Here is a 24,189-nt window from a genome sequence, read left to right as displayed (position 1 = left end):
ATTTATATAAATGCATACATATGTCCATATATGTATGTGCGTGTATGTATATATAGATATATAATATTCTCACCCCAAGGGGAAAACCACCTTGTAAGTGAATGGTTTTTAGATTTTATCTTCATAAAATTTCTACTATGTATATAAGTTTAGGTATCTTTTTCTTTAACTTTGCAACTGAAAATTGGAACAGAAGGTTATTTATGAGGCTGTATTTCCGATATCCAAACTCTTTACAATTATGAAACTTCCATGCAATAAAATCTATATAAAAGAGAAATGATGAAAAACAATTAAAAAGGAAATACCTCCTTCAACCATTGAGTATCCTATTCCTTGCTTATTTCCAGATGGAAAATCCAAATAAAGACTAATCAAAGCTGATCCCAGCTAGATTCAGCACAACCTTTTAGCCAATGTACTAAGATAAACTAACCCATTATACTGAGCTACATTTTGATCTATGACAAAATTATGATCTCCTTATTTTAGAAATCTAGAAAACAAATTTCCTTAGTGGTCCAGTGGTTAAGACTCCACACTTCCACTACAGGGAACACAGTTTTGATCCTTAGTCAGGGAACTGAAACCCCACAGACTGTGGGGTATGCCCTCCCCTCTAAAATCCTGGAATCATCCATCTGATTAGAGTCATTAAAAATGATATTGTATCTGGCTTAGTTTCTGAATGTGTAATTTATGCTATGTATATTGATGATCTACTTGTCATCAAAGCTGTAGTAAGAATATTAGCCCACAGGGTGTAATTTGCTTAGCATTCAAGCCAAGAAAACTTTGGTTATTTCTGTATTGCTATTATTTTCTACACTTTTTCAACCTATTATTTTGACCTTTTAAGTATTTTCATTATATATTAGCATTAAAACCCTTGACAGTGTTGTTATTTTTATAATAACAAAATAATATATTTGTATCCATTTAAACATAATGTTTGGTTATGTATGAATAGGATGCCATTGCTCTCATGCATTTTCTTGAGCAGTTATAAATAAAACAGTGGTAAATGAACATTATTATACTATAATTAGAGTACTTAAAAGCTATTTAGAGAATTTCCTGAGGGTAAAAAGGAAAAAAGTAAACAAAAACTAAACATTTAAAATGTTTAATATCTGACTCAATAAAACAAAAAGTAAAATCCAGGAGGTCCTTATCACCTAGTAGAACTTTATCATCAAATTCATTATTGTTATGGTGAAAGACAGGTTTTCCTTTACCTGTAGAAAATATTGGAGAAAAAAAAATTTTGTTGGATGTAATTCATGTTTGAATATAAATTTGAAACCAAAGCAAAACTTGAAATTTTAGGGACAGACTAGCAGAGATTGAAAAGACATTGTATTCACTCATATTGTTTATATTTACATATTTAGCAAATATAACTATTTGTCCTGGTAATAAAACCTATTTATATCTACCTTTACCTCACCACAAATTCAGAGGCATAAATAACGTTAGTGATATCTAGTTATTTCGAATATTGAACGAGGTAAATCAACCCATTTTTCAATAGCAGCAAAAATGTAAAGTATAATGAAATAGTTTAACAAAGTGTTTTCCTCACATAAGAAAAATTAACAAATATTAAGTGAATAAGTTTTATCTGAGGTCATAAAGAAATAACTTATTTTTTTTAATTCTATAAGAGAGCACTGTGAAGAAAACAGCAGCCCCAGACATATGCTGTACTGAAGCCGGAGTTTTCAGTATTTGGGAAATAGCATCTGAGAAAGCGGACGCTTTCAGTATTTCAGATGTCAGGAAGTTTGAGATCACGTAGGAATAGCATATCTGCCCAAAGGAGGTCCAAGGCCCTGCCTGCTGCTGCTGCTGCTAAGTCACTTCAGTCGTGTCCGACTCAGCAACCCCATAGACGGCAGCCCACCAGGCTCCCCCGTCTCTGGGGTTCTCCAGGCAAGAACACTGGAGTGGGTTGCCATTTCCCTCTCCAATACATGAAAGTGAAAAGTGAGAAGGCAAGATAAAAGGGAATGTTTATAAACTACTTGTGTGTGCATTGGCTCTCCCTTCACACATAATCTTCTTCACTCCCGTCTGTATCTCCTTGGGAGGATATAGTCCTGTGTTTATTTCTGGCTAGTCACTTCATATATGTTTTATACTCCCTAGGGTCCGTGTCTCATATCTCATGTCTCAGGCATGTACACATGATCCCTTCATGAAGACCTGCCCCTCTACCATGCCATCTAGGAAGTTTCCTTTTGAAAACAGCTTCCTGGAGGAATGCTTTTATAGTGATTCAGTTCAGTTCAGTTCAGTTCAGTCGCTCAGTCATGTCCGACTCTTTGTGACCCCATGAATTGCAGCACGCCAGGCCGCCCTGTCCATCACAAACTCCCGGAGTTTACTCAAACTCATGCTCATTGAGTCGGTGATGCCATCCAGCCATCTCATCCTCTGTCATCCCCTTCTCCTCCTGCCCCCAATCCCTCCCAGCATCAGGGTCTTTTCCAATGAGTCAACTCTTCGCATGAGGTGGCCAAAGTATTGGAGTTTCAGCTTCAGCATCAGTCCTTCCAATGAACACCCAGGACTGATCTCCTTTACGATGGACTGGTTGGATCTCCTTGCAGTCCAAGGGACTCTCAAGAGTCTTCTCCAACACCATAGTTCAAAAGCATCAATTTTTTTGGGGCTCAGCTTTCTTCACAGTCCAACTCTCACATCCATTCATGACCACTGGAAAAACCATAGCCTTGACTAGACGAAACTTTGTTGGCAAAGTAATGTCTCTGCTTTTTAATATGCTATCTAGGTTGATCATAACTTTCCTTCCAAGGAGTAAGTGTCTTTTAATTTTATGGCTGCAATCACCATCTTCAGTGATTTTGGAGCCCAAAAAAATAAAGTGATTAGAAGACATTTATTTTGAAAAGAATGGAATGAAAGTTTAAAAAAAGAAAGTTAAATTATAGCTACTATTTAAATTTGTAACATGGTCAAATGATAATCATTAACTGGTTCTGTTTTGTGTTGTTTTTATTCCTGCCAATCATAGCCAAGTGATCTAAGGAAACATCGGAGAAAGGTATTGTACATTTCTTTGATATGATTGCTAATTGAATGTTGTTTTTTCTATGAAAGATTTAAAATTATTTTTCTGATAATTGAAGCATTTTATTAACATAAAAATATTAAAAATATTTAAGTGGTTTTGAATTGTTTAAATGCAATCATAAGAGCAAGTTTCTAAAGATAAAATTTTTTATACTTTCTAGGGGAATGTTTAGACTGTGAGGACTAAATTATCCTGATTTTCCACAGAATTTTTAGACCTCTTTTGGTAGAATTAGATAGTTTACTGTTGATACTAGAACAGTGGTGCTTGTTTTAAAATGTAGGTTTTAACATTGTTGTTCAGTCACTAAATCCTGTCTGATTCTTTGTGACCTCATGAACTGCAGCACACTAGGCCTCGCTGTCCTTCAGTATCTCCCGAAGTTTACTTAGTTATGTAAGACAAGCAAATCAAGAAACAATTACCAATAAAAGATAGCTTCTTACTTGTACTTCCCAAGAGCCCGGGCATGCCATGCTGTGCCTGGCCAAGGGGAGGCACCAGGTCAGGACTCAGAAAGTGTGAGGAGAAATCATGGGCAGGAATGTTTATTGTGAAGGTAAGGTAAGTAAGCTTAGGATTGACTAGTTTGAATAATTTCAGTGGGTCATAGGGTTTAGGGTCTATCTCTAGTTGTCTGACACCTGGCCTGTGATGATTAAGGCGGAGGAATAGCGCCTCCTAGAGGGTAAGGGCTCCTCTTATAACTCGGTAAAGAATCTGCCTGCGATGCAGGAATCCGCTTGCAGTTCAGGCGACCCGGGGTTTGATCCCTGGGTCAGGAAGATCCCCTGGAGAAGGGAATGGCAACCCACTCCAGTATTCTTGCCTGAGAAATCCCATGGACAGAGGAGCCTGGCAGGCTACAGTCCAGGAGTTTGTAAGAGTCAGACACAATTTACTGACTGAACCACAATCAGAGTGCAAGAGCCAGATAAAAAAGATGATTTGGGATACTGAGCTAGAGTGTTCGGTCTGCATGTGGAACATATGGAACTCCAGGAACATCGTTTGCTATCTCTAGGAATTAGCTAGCCCAGGGAGGGGCATTCTCAGCATGGCTCCAGGTACTACTTTCCTGTTTAGAATGAAGTCAGGAGAATAAATCTTGGGTATAGGAAACAAGCTTCCCTTGTGGCTCAGCTGGTAAAGAATCTGCCCACAATGCAGGGGCCCTGGGTTCGATCCCTGGGTTGGAAACACAATGGAATAAAGTTCTGATTCACAAAATAACATTGGGTTAGATAACTGAGAGTGGCAGAGCTCAGATTCAGGAAATCAGATGGGACAAATTTTAAAGATTCAGCCTACTATCCAATGCATAAATAAATCTATTTTTCAGCATCTTCAAGATGTGATAGTCAGCCTATGCCCAAATACTTCTGGAACTAGGGAACTTTGTTTTTTAATTAAGGGAATCCATATTATGCTTACATGACCTAAATTGTTTAAATTTTCTTTTTATTGTCCATCATCTATCTTCTTTTAATATTTTCTCCTTGACACTATCAGTTAGTTCTCAACTGCCAAATTTATTACGCAAAATGTTATTACCATTTGTCTTTGACTTCCTTCACCACTTAAAAGGATTATACTGGAAATAGAGGAAGAAATCTGAGTATATGATATGTGAAATAATTTCAGTGTGTATAAGAGGGGAAGAAAATGTAAAGGAAGATCTTGTGCAGAAATAAAGCCTCAAGGAATTTAGGGAATACAGAGATGATTGGTAAGAAAGGTAGATTATAGTGTGGTGACTTCCGCTCCGCGCAGACTGCGGCGCGGACTCAAGCGGTGCCTGCGTGGGCCCGGGACCGAGTTGCTGAAGGCCAAGGTCCTCCTTGGGGGGCCCTGCGAGAGTGGAAAAACAATTTTGGCCAACTTTCTGACAGAAGCTTCTGACATCACTGAATACAACCCAACCCAAGGAGTGAGGATCCTGGAATTAGAGAACCCACGTGTAACCAGCAACAATAAAGGCGCGGGGTGTGAATTTGAGCTCTGGGATCATGGCGGTGATTCAAAGTCCGAGTCTTGCTGGCCAGCCCTGATGAAGCACTCTCACGGGGTGGTGATCGTCTTCAACGCCAGCATCCTAAGTCCCCTGAAGGAAATTGAGATGTGGTGTTCCTGCTTCGTCCAGCAGCAGTTCTTACAGAATACTCCGTGTCTGTTAATCGCACACCACAAACCAAGCTCCGGAAGTGACAAAGAAAACCCAGCTTTGGCACCACCCTTGAACAAGCTGAAGCTGGTACACTCGAATCTTGAGGACAACCCGGAAGAGATCAGGATGGAATTCATCAAGTATTTAAGAAGCATAATCAACTCAGTGTCCGAGAGCAAAGACCGGGAGACGTCCATTATTACCTGACTGGCCTTCATCTGGATGTTGCCACATCCCAAATGAAGTTAATGTCAGTGCAGAGCCTGAAGTCCATCCACCTAATGAGGTTCTTCTCATCCTTTGGCTGTAGAAGGCATTTTTCCTTACTTGCCCCAAAGACCAGTCAGCCCGGGAGTTGACTCCCTACCATCTGTTCTCCATCCTTAGTTCAGCTGAGAAAATCCTATTGTTGAATTCTGATTCCTTTGCCCCAGATCGCTCCAAAGAGCTGAAAAACTGAGGTGGTTTCTTTATTTTATTTATGTATTTATTTTTTTTGCATTCTTCCATATGTCATGTAATTAAAGTTTGTGTAATTGTAAAAAAAAAAAAAGAGAGAGAGAAAGAAAGAAAGGTAGGTTGTAGAAAGAAAAACCACAAACTCTAACATTTATTGTATATCAGGGTAAGGAGTTATATGCATGATTTAATTTGCACTTCAAAAGAAATTAAACTGAGTATATTCACTTCTGTTTTATTGATAAGAATATTTAATCTTAGAGTAGATAAGTAATTAGGACATGTCACTCAATAAATAAGAGAAGTCAAGATTCAAATCCATCTCTGATTCTGAAGTCTTTCTCCTCCACTTTATTTATATAGTGTGAGATTTAAGTATTATTCAGTGAAAGGGTTTGTGTATGATGTTTTTAAGAGCTGATATTTTGAAACTTGGCCTAGTTTGACCTGCCATCTGGAGAGAAGAAGGTGTTTTATAAGAGGGTGGTTCAGAGAAAAAGTCTGGAAACAGAAATAATCAGGCTTCACAGAAACAATTGTGGAAATCAATCTTGGTAAAATAATAGAACTGTGAAAACATAAATATGTATTAGGAAGAGTTTGGAAATACACTTTACAAGTTTAGATGAGATGTGAGTTTAGAAAGGGTTTTCCATAGTGTCAACATTATGCTGAAAGCAGTTCTTGAAAAAGATTCTTCTAATAGCACTATATTCATTGAAATGGAGAAAAGAGATCTTCTAAGTTCTCTTATCCTGTTAAGGGCTTCTAAGGTGGCTCAGTGGTAAAGAATCCACCTGCAGTGCAGGAGAAAGAGATAGATGAGTGTTTGATCCCAGGTCAGGAAGATCCCCTGGAACAACAGATGACAACCCACTGCAGTATTTTTGCCTGGAGAATACCATGAACAGAGGAGCCTGGCGGCTACAGCCCATAATGCTGCAAAGAGTCCCACACATCTGACGCACCTGAGAACACGTGTGCTGTGCTGTTAAAAGTAACCTAGGTTGAATGACAAGAGCCCAGACAGGCACTTTTATTAAGTTTCTCGAATACATAAAGTATCACATATAAATGCATTTATGTATAATAGCTTAATGGAAAGAAACTAGCAAGACATTTTATAGACAAAAGACAAGAACATAGTTTTAAACTTTTTGTTATAGCCATATTGAGATATTTCATCAGACCTTCTAGAACCATACATCTTTTAGCTACGCTTTCCACAATCTTTCTCTCTCTCTCTCTTCATATATATATATGATTTAATACACAATGGTACTATGAAAAAAGTAGCATTGTTTTAAAAAAATCTTTATTGTACAACTCGGTTGTTGAAAAGTCTTACTTTAATACAGTTCTGTATATCCATCTCTGGCAAAAGTTATGGTATCTTGAATTGTTCTGGACTTGGAACTAAGTTCTTTAAAGAAATCCCTTTCATCCCATCTGCTTTATGGTGATCTATATGCCTTTTTCAATTTTCCCACGAGAAGCTGTAAAATTAAACAGTTTGCAAAAATTCCATTCTTACCTTTTATTATTTTCACTTTAAAAAGAAAGTTTTTTTTTTTTCTTATAAACTTCAGCTCTTTTTTTAAATATCTGGGAACACATTTGATTAGCCTGATTTAAAACATCCTATCTGATAACATTTTATTTTGTCAAACTCTCACTTCAAAAATCTCCCACTTAAAAGATGTTCATGGTATGATAACCTGACTATGCATATTTTTAGTGAATTAGTTCAAATATGTGTTCAATAACTTTGTAAAGCTTTTACATTCTGGTATATTTAATGGATTCCAAGATAGCTTTTCCATAGTCCCTGGATATTGATGTATGGTGTTTATTTACACTTAAATAATGTTTTTATGTAGTAAGTCCATTTATGTGTGTGTATGTGTGTTTTAACTGGAGTGTCTTAACTTTTAAATAGTTATGAAATTCCTACTCTTTAATAATGTGAGTTTTTATGTGTAAGACTTATATGCCCTAAATTTCTTGTTTTGCTTTTATATTAGAATTACTCAAATAGCCTTGCTTTAATGAATCTCTATTTTCATCAGTTTCAGTTAGAATTTAGAAAAAGTGAATCTGGTATATTTTTTTTTGCTTCCAGATTGCAGTGGTAGAAGAAGATGGTCGGGAGGATAAAGCAACAATTAAATGTGAAACTTCTCCTCCCCCTACCCCTAGAGCCATCAGGATGACTCACACCCTCCCTTCTTCCTACCATAATGATGCCCGAAGGTATGACCGTCCCAGCACACTGCACACTGTATGTCCTCCTTCCAGAAATATTCTTCCTTTTAGTGTTATCAGACTGCTTAAAATTTATATGAAGTTTTTTATTTGAGCTATAATTCTCCTGCTCCCCCTTCACAATATCACTTGTGAAAAAGCCAAATTTTCATTCTGAGGTCAAATTTTCATTTTTAGAATTAACTGTATATTTTTTTTATCTTGTTACTAGTCAATATTTTGAGAATAGCCTTTCCCTATTAAAATGGAGTCAGAGTATAGGAAGTACTGGTTAGGAATAGTTACCAAAAACTAAAGAGATTCCAAGGCAAGACTATAAGCTTGGCTTCTAGTGTAAAGATAATTAAGATCTTAAAAGTCCATGATTGTACCCCAGATACTTTTAACAAACAGGTATGTATATCATCCTATGGGTGCTGCTACTGCCAGCTATAAAGCTCCTCTGTAGAAAAGGAAAAAACAACCTGAAATATTAAAAGAAAAGATAAGTTTACATGGGAAAATACCCTATTTGTCATAGCAACTCTTCATACTGTCCTTTCCATCTGCCTAAAAATCAAAGCAGATTTCTACAATAACTAATGTCATAAATAAATAAATCTAAGCATACAATTTACATCCTAAATGTATGTTCTTTCACTGTCATCATTTATAGCATCTCTGAACATGTAATTGATATAACTGAATATAATGATTTAATGATTTAAGTAAGAATCTATAATGTGGTTTACAATAAACATTTTTGAAAAGAGTTTTTTTGTGATATCAAACATTTTTTCTTTGTTTTATTTTTATTTCCTAATGTGAAGAGTTACTCCAGGTTCAAAATTTATACTTAGTGTGTTGTGTGTGTTAGTCACTCAGTTGTGTCTGACTCTTTGCGATCCCATGGACGGTAGTCTGCCAGGATCCTTTGTCCATGGAATTCTCCAGGAAAGAATACTGGAGTGGGTTAATATTCCCTTCTCCAGTAGATCTTCCTGACCCAGGGATTGAACTGGGGTCTCCTGCATTGCAGGCAGATTCCTTACTGTCTTACTGAACTCAGATTAATTAAGATGAATAAGTACAGTTAAATAATTCATCATGATACTATCAAATTAATAGCTATAAAAGTGATAACAGTATCATCAAACCTATCCTATTAAAAGTGTTAAATATATTGACCAAGAATGGAACCTAGATCAGCTTGCTTGGAAATCATTTCAGCTTATCATGTACTTATAAGAAGACCTGAGAATTGTAAGGAAAATATACAGTGATCACTAGGGTATATGATTTGTTACTTCAAAATCTCACCCAGATGATTTAGAATTCAACAAATTAAGCACCAAAACTGAGAAAGATAGCAAGAGGAAAATCCATTTAAACCATGGGCTAGAATATGAGCATAAACTTCATTCAGTTCAGTTCAGTCGCTCAGTCATGTCCGACTCTTTGCGACCCCATGAATCGCAGCACGCCAGGCCTCCCTGTCCATCACAAACTCCCGGAGTTTGCTCAAACTCATGCCCATTGAGTCGGTAATGCCATCCAGCCATCTCAATCTCTGTTGTCCCCTTCTCTTCTTGCACCCAATCCCTCCCAGCATCAGGGTCTTTTCCAATGAGTCAACTCTTCACATGAGGTGACCAAAGTATTGGAGTTTCAGCTTCAGCATCAGTCCTTCCAGTGAACACCCAGGACTGATCTCCTTTAGGATGGACTGGTTGGATCTCCTTAGTTACTTTTAAATTTCTTGTCATAGGTCATTATGTTAAAGATCTAAAAAATTAAACTGCAAAAAAGAAATATGTAAAGGGTCAAGGACTAAATTATAGAAGATCACTTCACATGAACTTAATAAACCAATCTATGTTCACTGATTGGTTTGATATTGTATGAGAAACAAGGAAAAAATACTAGGAAGAATATTTTCTAGAGAAAATTTGGAGACTTAGGGTCCTAAGGCGGAGGAAATCACACTTTAATGTGCTTAAGAAGAAACATGGGAAGAAAAGGAGAAAGTAACATTCAAGTGTCCTTGTTCCTCATTTTGTACCTTTATCAAGGGTTAGGTCTCATGTACCTTGTGGAAGATCCCCTGGAGGGCATGGCAGCCCGCTCCAGTACTCTTGCCTGGAGAATCCCATGGACAGAGGAGCCTGGCAGGCCACAGTCCATGGGCTCGCAAAGAGTCAGACACGACTGAAATGACTTAGCACGCACGCACCTTGGTGTTCCAGAATTGTCTTGTGACAAAGTACACTGTCTTGTGTACCTTGTGAATGTTGCACCAAAGCAAGCAGTCTTCCATCTTTTATGTTCGCAGTAGTTTATCTGTCTCCCTCGAGCCTGAAAGCCTTGGGCTTGGCAGTGCCAACAGCAGCCAAGACTCTCTTCACAAAGCCCCCAAGAAGAAAGGAATCAAGTCTTCAATAGGACGTTTGTTTGGTAAAAAAGAAAAAGCTCGTCTTGGGCAACTCCGTAAGTATGCATGTTTGACCTTCCACTGCCACTCATTTTCCTTACTTCTTAATACCCATCTATCTTTCATCTCATTTCCCCTACCTGATAAACTTTCTATTTTAATCATCTTTGTAACCAATTTAGCTGAATAATGCTTGGTAAAAGTTTCAATGGAAGAATATTATGAAACTTCCAATCCTTGTGATTTCTCTGTTAATAATAATACCAAGAATATAGGTAATTTTAACACTGTGATAGACACAAGGGCTCTCCAGACAGGGGTCACTGGTGTCATCCTTGTTTATTGAGGAGTAAGCAATGTATTAATAATTTGCTAAACTGAAATATTCATCCAAGGCCATGTTTCAAAACCAGCTTGAAACCATTGAGCACACTGCATAGATATATATAACAACTAGCTGTGTGAATTTTAAGTTTTTCTGTTGAAAAAATTAAGAAACCTACAAAAAATCCAAAACAGCTCTTTTTAGGTCAAAATAAAGCATTTAAAGGGCCTAGATGTAAAGGGTAAGGTTTCTTTGTTTTCAAGTGTCACAACTTTGTATTAACAAACTCTATAGCACATAGATGGGGAGACAGAGGAAAGGGCAATAGGAGTTGCATTAGAATTATTGTCAGTGACTAATTGAATATAGATCAGTACATCTGAAATGACCCTAGGTAAATATATAAATATATAGATAGGTTGATAAATAGGTAGATGGATAAATAGATAGGTAGATAAATAAATATAGTCTGAAACAAAAATAATATGTGAATTGTATTTTCTAAATGATGATATATACTCTTGGCTTTTTTTTTTCCTTTGATGTCATTTTACGTGTTGAATTTTTCTCCTCAAATCCTTTTCATCATCTTACTTATTTGTACTTGCCTTTACTTTTCCCCTGCTCTTCTCATTCTGTTGAGTTCAGAACTAGAGTTAAATTACAGAGAAAAAGATTTAGAAAAAAATTTAGCTCCTGCTTCTGATGGTAAGTGATGAACAGAATGCGGCACTCCCTTTCTTAGGACTCATTTTGAGTTCTCAAATAAAGGAATGATTATTCACAAAGAAAGTCCCATCCCCCAGAATCGGTTTACTGCCCTGGCACTACTAGAATTTCTGAGAATAATGTTCATATTTGCAGATTTACAACTGTAGTATTATTCAAAAATACCTTTCCCAAGTTCCAATCCTTGTGCTTTCTCTGTGTGAAACCCATAAAAAGCATGGGAAGCCGTAGGAAAGCCGTCTCCGTGACACATGGGCAGTCAGCTCTGTGACTGTCACTCAACAGAAGACCAGAATGTTCCTTGGGTTTCTCTTTCTCAGGAAAGGACCCTTTTAGGGTAAAAGAAGGTGGTTATTTGGGGGGATATAAAATGTGCACAACCAGACATTATTTTAAAATCTGTTTCCCTTGACAACTATTTATGGTCAAAATAAAAATATCTAGGATATAATTTAAAGCCTACAAAAATATAAAAGCTTCTAGAAACGTAGCCTTTTTACTCGTTTTCAGTGACTGTGTGTCTCTATGTTAGAACAGATGAGATGGGAAGAGAATCAATTACAATTATGTTCTTATCAACTCCTTCCAAATCAGAAAATAGCAATTGTTTTTCAAGATCACACTGTAGACCTGAGATTTCTGAGTTCTGAGCAGTTTTGCTTTGCTATGTAGAACAATAGAGTATAAACAAAGCCAGTGACGTAGCGGAGTGAGAACTACAATGCTGATGAGGGAGACAAAGGCAAAAATCTCCACTTCAGGAGCTAGAGAAAAGCGGCCCTGAGGGTGAAACAGAGTTCCTGTAGAAACCAAAAAATAAAGGTCTTTGCTGGATATAACACGAGAAAATAAGAAGAAAACACAGGCACTAGTAGGTTTCAGTAAATCATGTTTTCTTTTGTTTTGTTTTGTTTTCATGAAGAAATGGTCCCTGCTGCCACTCGCGCTTTGGTGGAGGAATATAGACTCATGTTTACTTTTGTCCTGAAAAATGGACATCGCCGTTGTGAGGGGAAGACCGTGAAAGCTTAACCAAATCCAGGGCTTGCCACTTGGTGCTACTGATTGACACATTAGAAGGAATTAGGGAAACATCTCTAATGATCATGATTTTAATAACTTGATCTAGAAAATTCAGACATGGAAGCACTGTGCCAATATTCTTTCTTTTATCAATGAAAATAGAAATAGGAGATAGAAGATGATGCCATGGAAAGTAATATGGTAGAGGGATGATGGTGTCAAAGAACCAAATTTGAAGTTTTGGACCGTGTCCCAGGACTTAGAACTCTTGAAGAGTTTAGCTCATAAAAGCAAAGAAATGTAAAGATGCATTTAAATGAAATGTGGTACAGAGGAAGAAAACTTTCTAAATAAAACTATGAAAATGTTCACTCAATTCTGTCAGGTTTGACAAGCAACAAAGGAGAAATTCCTAGTAATTCACAGAATAGAATATTTGTAAAGGGGGTGTTATTCACCCTGTAGATTGTTATATACAGTCTGAAAAGCTAAGGTAATAAAGTGAACGTCAGATGTGATGGATCAGTCGATGTGATCACATTGATAACTGCTAACCATGGAGCCTCCAGTTCAATATACATAGATCTATTTTTTACGAATATGTTGCTATCAGAGGCAGTATAAATGTGGAAACTCCAAAAGTCAAAGGAAGGAACACACTGGAAAGCATTTGAATAAAGCTAAAAATACTTTACAGATAAAGGATTTAAAACGATAAAACATGTTTATGAGCCTTGTCTCCTTGAAGGTCACAGATGAATTTGGGGAGAGTGTCCTGACAGAGGGAATATTGTTTTAGCAGACTTGGGGATCTGGTTTTAGTTTCTGTCTCTCTTTTTTCTTTGATTTTCTCTCACTTTCTTTCTATATTACAAACCCCTAAATGAAAAGATGACAAAAAAAAGGAAAGGTTTAATAATCTCATTGAGAGATATGGAAAAAGCAGGCCAATAAATATCTCTGCTTACTTCCTAGAGTATAGCATATATTCAGGATGTAATAAGATACATTTTTTAGATTAGCTTTTATTAGAGGTATAGTTGATTTATAATGTTGTGTTAGTTTCTGCTCTACAGCAAAGAGAATCAGTTAAATGTATACATATATCCATTCAGTTTTAGATTATTCTCCCATATAGATCAATACAGAGTTGAGTAAAACTCAATTGAGTAGAGTTTCCTGGGCTATATAGCAGGTTATGAAAGACTTAACAGCCCAGTGACTACAGTTTTGCCCCCTGATTTATGCATCCAAATGCAATGCATCTCTGTTGTTTCCATAAATGTTTAAACATGCTCATATCTAACCTTCATTTTAAAAGTCATTACTTGATCCTGCCATCTTCCCTAAATATTGACTTATTTTTCCCTACCTGTATCATCAAAGCTTAAATGAGTTTTTCCTTCCTCATCTGTCAGTCACATTACAACCTTCCATGTCCTGACTTCCACACATAAAATTCTAGGAACAAGTTCAATCTTAACCAACATGGAAGACTGGTTAGGACATCAAAGCTGGATATTATCAAAGAAATTTGAGGAATGTAACAAACTCACAATTATATTTATGATGATGTAAACTTAAGCAGTATATCTAAAATAGGTGACCTCTTCCTAAAAACAGATTCTAAAAGATTTTTTGCATAAGTTGTATCTTTGTGAATGACAGATATAGTTGAATGTCATAGATAAGTAAGAACAGTGTCCAAAAAGGCACTAACCAAAATAAAGTGATAATTGAAAAAACTGCCCAGGTCAAAAGGGGAATTATAAAATTCTTATTTTTATTATTTTTGTGTAGTTATTTAAGTTTAAAGAAAATGAATAAAACAAAGATTTAATGTATTTGAACAAAATATGCAAATAAGTGCAACTATTCCAAAACACTTTTGCCTCTATCTTCTTACTTGAAAAGCAAAACTTCAGCCAGAAAAGAGGCATTGACAAGAAGACGTGGAAGCCCAAGAGAACTGATATTTTCATGGGTGGGGGCAGGTAGTCATGTATTTACTCTCTTTTGAATGAATAGCACATGATGAGCCAGCGTGAAGTGTAGAGTACTGACTGTGGACTTAAGGAAATTGGTGAAAGCATGGCGCTGACATCGAAGAACGCTGAATTCAGCGAGGTGGATGGCGTATACACATAGACAGCCATTCATTTAAAAAGCAAACAAACAAACGCTTCAGTATGTTTCTGGCCCAAAAGAGCTTTGCCTGCTACATTGTCTGAACTCAAGGCAATCAGGAACAGAGGTTCTAAATCTCAAGATCCACGATTACGCATCAGTAATCGGAATGTTTTCCTCTATTTCTTTGCATTGAACACTGAGGAAGGCTTTCTTATCTCTCCTTGCTATTCTTTGGAACTCTGCATTGAGATGCTTATATGTTTCCTTTTCTCCTTTGCTTTTCGCTTCTCTTCTTTTCACAGCTATTTGTAAGGCCTCCTCAGACAGCCATTTTGTCTTTTTGCATTTCTTTTCCATGGGGATGGTCTTGATCCCTGTCTACTGTACAATGTCACGAACCTCTGTCCATAGTTCATCAGGCACTCTGTATATCAGATCTAGTCCCTTAAATCTATTTCTCACTTCCACTGTATAGTCATAAGGGATTTGATTTAGGTCATACCTGAATGGTCTAGTGGTTTTCCCTACTTTCTTCAATTTCAGTCTGAATTTGGCAATAAGGAGTTCATGATCTGAGCCACAGTCAGCTCCCGGTCTTGTTTTTGCTGACTGTATAGAGCTTCTCCATCTTTGGCTGCAAAGAATATAATCAATCTGATTTCAGTGTTGACCATCTGGTGATGTCCACGTATAGAGTCTTCTCTTGTGTTGCTGAAAGAGGGTGTTTGCTATGACCAGTGTGTTCTCTTGGCAAAACTCTATTAGCCTTTGCCCTGCTTCATTCTGTACTCCAAGGCCAAGTTTTCCTGTTACTCCAGGTGTTTCCTGACTTCCTACTTCTGCATTCCAGTCCCCTATAATGAAAAGGATGTCTTTTTTGGGTGTTAGTTCTAAAAGGTCTTGTAGGTCTTGATAGAACCATTCAACTTCAGCTTCTTCAGCATTACTGGTTGGGGCATAGGTTTGGATTACCGTGATATTGAATGGTTTGCCTTGGAAATGAACAGAGATCATTCTGTCATTTTTGAGATTGCATCCAAGTACTGCATTTTGGACTCTTTGTTGACCATGATGGCTACTCCATTTCTTCTAAAGGATTCCTGCCCACAATGGTAGATGTAATGGTCATCTGAAAGAAATGGGAATACCAGACCAGCTGACCCACCTCTTGAGAAACCTGTATGCAGGTCAGGAAGCAACAGTTAGAACTGGACATGGAACAATAGACTGGTTCCAAATAGGAAAAGGAGTACGTCAAGGCTGTATATTGTCACCCTGCTTATTTAACTTATATGCAGAATACATCATGAGAAACGCTGGGCTGGAGGAAGCACAAGCTGGAATCAAAATTTCTGGGAGAAATATCAATAACCTCAGATATGCAGATGACACCACCCTTATGCAGAAAGTGAAGAGTAACTCAAAAGCCTCTTGATGAAAGTGAAAGAGGAGAGTGAAAAGTTGGCTTAAAGCTCAACATTCGGAAAGCTAAGATCATGGCATCTGGTCCCATGGGACCAGATCATGGGAAATAGATGGGTAAACAGTGGAAGCAGACTTTATTTTGGGGGGCTCCAAAATCACTGTAGATGGTGATTGCAGCCATGAAACTAAAAGATGCATACTCCTTGGAAGGAAAGTTATGATCAACCTAGACAGCATATTAAAAAGCAGAGACATTACTTTGCCAACAAAGGTCTCTCTAGTAAAGGCTATGGTTTTTCCAGTGGTCATGTATGGATGTGAGTTGGACTGTGAAGAAAGCTGAGCACTGAAAAAATTGATGCTTTTGAACTGTGGTGTTGGAGAAGACTCTTGAGAGTCCCTTGGACTGCAAGGAGATCCAACCAGTCCATCGTAAAGGAGATCAGTCCTGGGTGTTCATTGGAAGGACTGATGCTGAAGCTGAAACTCCAATACTTTGGCCACCTCATGCGAAGAGCTGACTCATTGGAAAAGACCCTGATGCTGGGAGGGATTGGGGGCAGGAGGAGAAGGAGAAGACAGGGGTTGAGATGGCTGGATGGCATCACCGACTTGATGGACATGAGTTTGAGTAAACTCCGGGAGTTGGTGATGGACAGGGAGGCCTGGCATGCTGCGATTCATGGGGTTGCAAAGAATCAGACATGACTGAGTGACTGAACTGAATTGAACTGAATCAGAATGTTGACTGGCTTGACTTTTAATTTTATCCAAAGATATCAACCTGTTTTGAAGCAAAGCAAATTAAATTGTGTTCAAAATAACCATGTCAGATAAAGCCTGTTTGTTTCTTTGACAAAGTTACTCAGTAATAGAACAGGAAAGGCATTTGAGTGAGCTGTGATGCATGGCTGCCATGTACACAGAATGTCAAAATGGAGCCTGAGTGATGGAAAAATTAGGTGGAATTTGTAACCAGGTGAATAATCCTCCTTTAATAGTGATGACGAGTGGAGTGATGACACTCTGAATCCAGGTTTCTAATGGCTTGATCAGGATTCACTGCTTTTGACCAACACATCCCCCAATCACTTGACCATGAATATTTCAATAGCACAGTGATCTGATTTATGGATTGATGATATGGAAAGAAATCACAAATGAAAGAAAAATAAATGTTCTTCCTTTAGGATTACCCCAAAAACTTGAGACATGGAAGGTCCAAAATATCCTATTTTTAAAAGTGTAACTCTTGGGAGCATTTTTTGCAAGAAAAATTTGGATATTCATGTAACATTAAAGTTAATAAGTCAATGAATTTAGGACACATTAATAGACAAAGAGTATTGAGATAAAAGAAGGCTTTTTCATCCTATTCTATTGTAAAACATGAGGTGGGGAATAGAATCCGTCTCTGATAACTACACTTTCAGAGGCATATCATAACTTTGCAGGAAGTTTGGAGGGAAATATTAAGCTGATAAGGAGAATTGGAATTATGTGAGGAGTAACTCAGTAGAAAGGCAAGTCTATTCCCTTTGCTGATCTGTCTGGATGGCTGATTATGAATATTTGAAAAGCTTCTTATATGCAGAATCTTTGGCCTTTTCATTGTTTAGTAAGGCTACAAAACTCTAGGCAAAGTGTTAAAAGACTAACTTCATCTCAATAAGAAAGGGAACACTGGGGAGTCAGAGTTATATACAAACAAACTGGCTTGTGAAATAATCAGTTATTAGTCACTGGAGATCATCGAGCAGAAGCTAGGTAAATAGTAGGAAGAACTGTTGTAGAAAGGGGTCCAAGAATTGGAAGGGCAGTTGGACAGGATGATCTTTAAGATCTACTTCAAACCTAGTAGTCCTGAATCTATGAAGCTCTGACGTTTAAGCCTTAGACCCAGGAGCTCTTCTTTCTATAAAATATGTGACATGAGTTTCGTACTATGAAAACGCATTTTATTTTTCAAATTACAGACTTTTAGAGTTAGAAGATATCTAAAGACGATGTAATGACCCACACTCTATACTATACAGAAACAGATGATTTTACCAATCATCCAGGAGAAGCAGCCACTGGTACAAGGCTTGGCTCCCAGTTCTCACTTCCTGGGCTAGTGCTCCAGACAATATACTCTTGGGACTGTTTCCATCAAAAAGTGCTTCACTGAGCTCATAGTTTCATGGAACATGTGTTTGGAAACTTAATGAAATTAAACTTTTTTCTTCAAAAAGTTTATAACTTCTTGAGGGTATTACACATAAATGCGGAAAAAGTAAAGAACAATTCAAGACAATAGTAAAAACATCACAGAATATATTATAAACTTTCTTATAGAACATATAGACATAAGGTCAGTAAGGTGTTCAAATTATTAAGTTTTTCTCTCCCTGGATATGTTTGATTCTCCTCGGAACATCTAAGTGCAGTTTTCCTTTAGAATTGAAAAGGTATAAAACTTGAGTTTCAAATAAGACTTATCTCTCAAAAAAAAAACTACTGAAGCCACATGAAAGGATAAACTCCATGGGAGATGTGATGGAAAGGAACCTGGGTCTTTATATGGTTAGTTAGGAATGGATACCAGGCTGGGGTGTGAAGTGTGAAACCAAATTATCAAGCCAAAGAAGTGGTGAGGATTGAGGATCAAGTTGCCTAGCTGTGGAGAGACTGGAAAGGCATCGATTAGGAGGCAGCAACCTGAAGGAAGCTCGAAAAGGCGATGACCTGGGTCAAGTGTCCGAGCACAAGTGAGAGTGAGGAGTCAGAGCAATCGCACACCATGCCACACTTCAGAGGCGGCCACCCAGTTAGGAAGATGGCAACAGAGTGTGAACAGGTAGTGATGCTAAATACATTTATTACCTCTGGTAGGTCATCAGTTCCACATGATTTTAACACATTTACTACCTGGAAAACACCCAGGTAGAAGACCCACCCAAGTCTTCAGAGTCCTAATAATAATGACAGTAAACAAAAATGAACAGAGCGCACGTGATTACCCTGGCAGGTGGGAAAATGGCAAAAGCAGAGAAATACATGTAAATCATACAGGCAGTATCCCTAATTACAGATTCATAAAATGTGTATATTATTGAGTAAAAAAATAAATAAAAACTACTCTCGCAAATTTCCTTTAAATGCATATGAGAGGCAAAACATTTCAAAGACATGTTTTTGCCTGCTAAATCGCAGTTCTCTTCATGGTCATCTGTCAGATTGTATTATATCATAATGGTCTGATTTCTGTTATTTATTATAATCAGCATAAGAAAATAATGGGCAGAAGCAACATCAACATCAGAGCAATGATGTTTAGCAAACACGTTTCTACACTTAAAATTTGAGTTGCTGTGCTAGCCTTTACCTCAAAATTCAGATTGTTCCTAGATGCTACGGAAGTAGCAAATACAATATAAATTCTCAAAGCATCAGTTAGAGATGAATCATGTTCTACATAATAAAAAGGTCTTCTTATGAAGAAAGCAGTGTTTAGGTTCAGTTATGAATGCATTTATTACATGCCATTTAGGAGCCAGGCACGGTGCCTAGGTGCCTCCTCCAGAGGACTAATAGACTGAGTTATGAAACAAGTTATCATTTATAAATTCAAGTGTGTTTAAAATCAAAATGAGTAGTAAGGATTCATTCCAAAGAGAGGTCAAGTAGATGAAAAATGGAACTACTGATCAGCTGCAGATTATAGTCTTAATCTCTCTTGGATTAGATTTTCTTTTTAATAAGATAGCAAGGAACTCTGCTGGACAGATGGAGATATAGAGGCCTTGCCATGTGGGTCTTGGCCTGAATTTCCTACAGATTCATACCTCAAGTGCCAAGAGGAAATAAATTATAGTCAATGGAGTCTAATGCCCAGGCAACAAAGAGATATTTGCCTTCACAATTCCAATGAACAGATATCTCTAGTACCCCTGGAGAAGAAAATGTCAATCCTCTCCTACTGGAGAGGATTCTTGCCTAGAATACCCCATTGGACAGAGGAGCCTGGCAGGCTACAGTTCATGGGGTCACAAAGAGTCAGCACAGCTTAGCGACTGGACAGTAACAAAGCCATACATAGATCTAGGCATATGCACGTCCTTTCCTCAATTCCTCAGCCTGGATCTTAGGGAATCTTATACTTTGTAGCACCTCTCCTGAAATTCTCTAAGTCTTCCTCTGGTGCCTGGGAGAGCTTGGGACTGGCGATGCTATCCTGGCAGCACACCCTTTCCCCAGACCTGTACCTGTGTAGGTTGAGTCTCTGCTGCTGCTGAGTCACTTCAGCTGTGTCTGACTCTGTGTGACCCTATGAACCGCAGCCCACCAGGCTGCTCTGTCCATGGGATTCTCTAGGCAAGGGGACTAGAGTGGGTTGCCGTGCCCTCCTCCAGGAGATCTTCCCAACCCAGGGAATGAACCCGGGTATCCTGCATTTCAGGCAGATCCTTTACCACTAAGCCAACAGGGAAGCCCCAGGTCAAGTCTCTAGAAGCATTCAAATTTTTTGTTACCTTTAAGATGGAACCAGACAGGAAGGCAGTGCCGTCTGGGCACGATGCCTAATACAACCAAAGCATGTGCACCTGGGTCCCTGTTCCTCCCTAATTCTCTGTACTGTATCTAGTGTTCTCCGGATTCCTGGGGGAGCCTGGAGACTACCTGTAGGGTTGCTCTGGGCCAGAACAACCTGACCTTGTTTCCAGAAGGGCGGCCTAATAATTGAATCACTCCTGCTGTCAGATGGTATCACATGAGATTGGATCACAATAGATTGTATTTCCACTAATTTTGGGTTACTCAAAATATTTGTATAGAAAGGGGTCTGTAAGAAATATTTGACTAGGCCCCTCACACCCTAAAAGTGATCCCATCTCAAATACTTCAAAGTTGTCAAAAACCTCACGAAAGAGACTTTGGAGTGCCTGAAGCCCAGAGAACTTCATAGAGGGTATGGACTTTGCCTTGGGCTTTTGCATGTGCCACCTCTAGGGGGCCACTGACAAGGTGATAAGCAATATATTGCCTGAGTATCCACTGAATCATGGGACTGAAGCCTTCTTTCCCTAAACAGCTTATGCCATGAGGTGGGGTGTAGTTAATGATGCTCTCGCCGGATCACTAGGCGCTTCCCAGGAGGCGCTGGGCTTCCCTTCTGGCTCAGCTGGTAAAGAATCCGCCTGCAATGTGGGAGACCTGGGTTGAGTCCCTGGGTTGGGAAGACCCTCTGGAGAAGGGAAAGACTACCCACCCCAGTATTCTGGCATGGAGAATTCATGGACTGTACAGAGGGGTCACAGAGTCCCTGGTGGCTGGTGGGAGAGAACCCACCTGCTAGTGTAGGAGACTTAAGAGGTGTGAGTTTGATCCCTGGGCCAGGAAGATCCCCCTGGAGGAGGGTATGGCAACCCACTCCAGTATTCTTGCCTGGAGAAACCCATGGACAGAGAATCCTGGCCGTCTACAGTCCATGGCATTACAGAGAGTCAGACACAGATGAAGTGACTTAGTATGTACACACGCCATATTCCTAAGAGGTCTCCTGGAGAATGAGTGTTTCTCGTTGGGCACATTCTTACAATTTCAAGATGGGTAATTGAAAGAATTTTCTACTTACTGAAGAGTGTTTAGAATTCTTGACTCCTATCTAATGTATATCTGTTGCACTTTGCAATCATTGTGGCATCTAAAAATTTGCCCCCTTCCCCCCACCAACATATGCAAATATTTACATATGTTTATTATGTATTACATATATTACAAATATTTACATACCCTCTCAACATTGGTATTGTCTCCTGTATAGAACCAATACAATGGAGATATAATGCAAGCTGCAAATACGAGTCACATAAGTAATTTTCAATTTTCTAGTAGCCATATTAAGAGGGTTAGTAAAAAGAGACAGGTGAGATTAAGTTTAATAATGTTTTTATTTAAACAAATATAGAAAAATTATCATTTCAACATGTTCAGTTCAGTTCAGTCACTCAGTCATGTCTGATTCTTTGCAACCCCATGAACTGCAGCACAACAGGCCTCCCTGTCAATCACCAACTGCCGGAGTTTACCCAAACCCATGTCCATTGAGTCAGTGATACCATCCAACCATCTCATCCTCTGTTGTCCCCTTCTCCTCCCACCTTCAATCTTTCCCAGCATCAGGGTCTTTTCCAATGAGTCAGCTCTTCACATCAGGTGGCCAAACTTTGGAGTTTCAGCTTCAACATCAGTCCTTCCAATGAACACCCGGGACTGATCTCCTTTAGGATGGACTGGTTGGATCTCCTGCAGTCCAAGGACTCTCAAGAGTCTTCTCCAACACCACAGTCCAAAAGCATCAATTCTTTGGTGCTCGGCTTTTTTTATAGTCCACTCCTCACATCTGTACATAACTACTAGAAAAACCATAGCCTTGACTAGACATCAATATAAAATTATTAAGTAGATTTATTATTTTCTTTCTTGCACTATGTTTTCAAAATCTTGTGCATAATTTGTACTCAGAGCTCTTAATTTGGACCAGCCATATTTCAAGTATTCAATAGCTGTATGTAATAAATGAATAAAACACGGATCTAGATGAATAGATATTCCTAAAATCCTCATGGCCATGGGAGTCCACTGATGCCCAGGAAAAATTGAAACAGACTCTCACCAGATTTATATAATCATTCATAGAGTAAACGAGTTCATTAGAAGGTTTGGCTAAGGTTATCCTACGGTTAGCAGGTCAGATGGTTGGAGAGATGAACCTTAGATTTATAGGACTCCTGGATCACTGCTATGAAAGAATGTTTTTCTCATCTATAAATGTTTTTATTTGGGCTTAAAAGTGCACATAAGTAGACTTTTGTTCCTGCTTAAGAGTATAGCCCATGCTGCTTAAAACTAATTTTGCCTACTGTGACTTATGTATCATTTTCTATTGGCATTTTCAAACACAGTGTAGCAACAATTCTTTATCAGATTTCTTTAAAGGATATTAGATTTTGAAGTGATCAGCATATTTCCAAGCCCCTCATGCCTTTTACTTTTAGAATTGTATTTGTGAGAAGAAAAGTCTACTATTTTTTTTCTGGATCTAGTTTGGACTCTCAAAATTCCTATAGAGCTCTCTTTGTTTCTCTTCCAGAGCATTAAACTTTTTAAAATGTTCTTTTCTCTAATTAAAATGTAAAAAATTTAAATCATAATTTATATGTTCTTTCCTCTGAAGAATAAAAGGCCTGATTTATCCAACCACATAGTGGTTGAGAATATCTCATTGTTTATGAAATATGTCTACTCATCAATCTCTGTGTCCCCATCTGGACTGATGAAGAATTTTGTGACTTTTAAGTGAATCACTATTCATTTCCACTTATATTTCCAGAGAGCAATTTTATTGTTAATTGCATATGGTGAATAGTAATTTATGGATGTACAGTAGGGCAAGGATACCAATGAGAAAAATAAAATGAAAATATTCACTCATTCTGCATAGTGGAAATTTCCACATTTGAAAATATTCCCTAAGAGTACTTTAGTCAACTAGTAGATGATTTCCCTAATGATACCAGTAATGAAAATCATTCACAATATAAAGTTCTTTAAGTTTTAATTGCTTATGTGCATAATTGAATAAAGTTAATATCATTCCTCTAACTCTGAATCCCTGAGTAAGATCTAGATAGCAATCGATATGTTTCAATTAAAGATCACTTTCTTGTAATTATCCAGTTCAGTAACAGAATAACTAGGCTATGAGATTAACTTATTTATGACAGTGTTCCAGAACTAATAGTATTGAGTAGTTAAATTATTTTCTAAAATAAATTATGAAAAACAGTTACAGCAAAATTACCTTTAATGGTACATACTTACTGATATATTGGTGAATGTTTTTGTGTAGTCTTTGTAAGAGTATTAGCTTCAATCTCTCTACCTAATCTTGAGCTTAAATGGAATTTAAATCTCTTAATTAAAAGCATATGTATACCTTAACCCACTTAAAAATAATGAGCATTTTTCATTTACCTTGACTTAATGTTTTCCAAACAGTGAATAGCAGAGGGAAAACAGAGCCCAGGTTTAAGTTTTCATTTTTCAATTACAACAGATAATTTATGAACAATGATATGTTCAGTTCAGTTCAGTCGCTCAGTCGTGTCCGA

General features: G+C 37.9%; 2 protein-coding genes across 7 annotated transcripts in view; both read left to right on the top strand.

Moving 5' to 3' along the window:
* Window positions 1-24,189, top strand: part of PPFIA2 (PTPRF interacting protein alpha 2) — a 329,308-nt gene that overhangs the window by 238,241 nt on the left and 66,878 nt on the right. For all 6 annotated transcript variants that reach the window (XM_061125227.1, XM_061125217.1, XM_061125256.1 and 3 more), the window contains 3 exons: window positions 3,041-3,070; window positions 7,849-7,979; window positions 10,303-10,457. In XM_061125227.1, the coding sequence (XP_060981210.1) occupies window positions 3,041-3,070; window positions 7,849-7,979; window positions 10,303-10,457 (316 nt within the window). The remainder of the gene's footprint in view (window positions 1-3,040; window positions 3,071-7,848; window positions 7,980-10,302; window positions 10,458-24,189) is intronic.
* Window positions 3,645-5,474, top strand: LOC133048969 (intraflagellar transport protein 22 homolog). Its single transcript, XM_061132962.1, has 2 exons — window positions 3,645-3,664; window positions 4,874-5,474. The coding sequence occupies exons 1-2, from the start codon at window positions 3,645-3,647 to the stop codon at window positions 5,472-5,474; spliced, it is 621 nt and encodes a 206-aa protein (XP_060988945.1).

This window comes from Dama dama, chromosome 3 (genome assembly GCF_033118175.1).
Source record: "Dama dama isolate Ldn47 chromosome 3, ASM3311817v1, whole genome shotgun sequence".
Taxonomy (NCBI): domain Eukaryota; kingdom Metazoa; phylum Chordata; class Mammalia; order Artiodactyla; family Cervidae; genus Dama; species Dama dama.
Note: the sequence above shows the minus strand (reverse complement) of the source record. Positions and strands in the feature narration are given on the sequence as shown.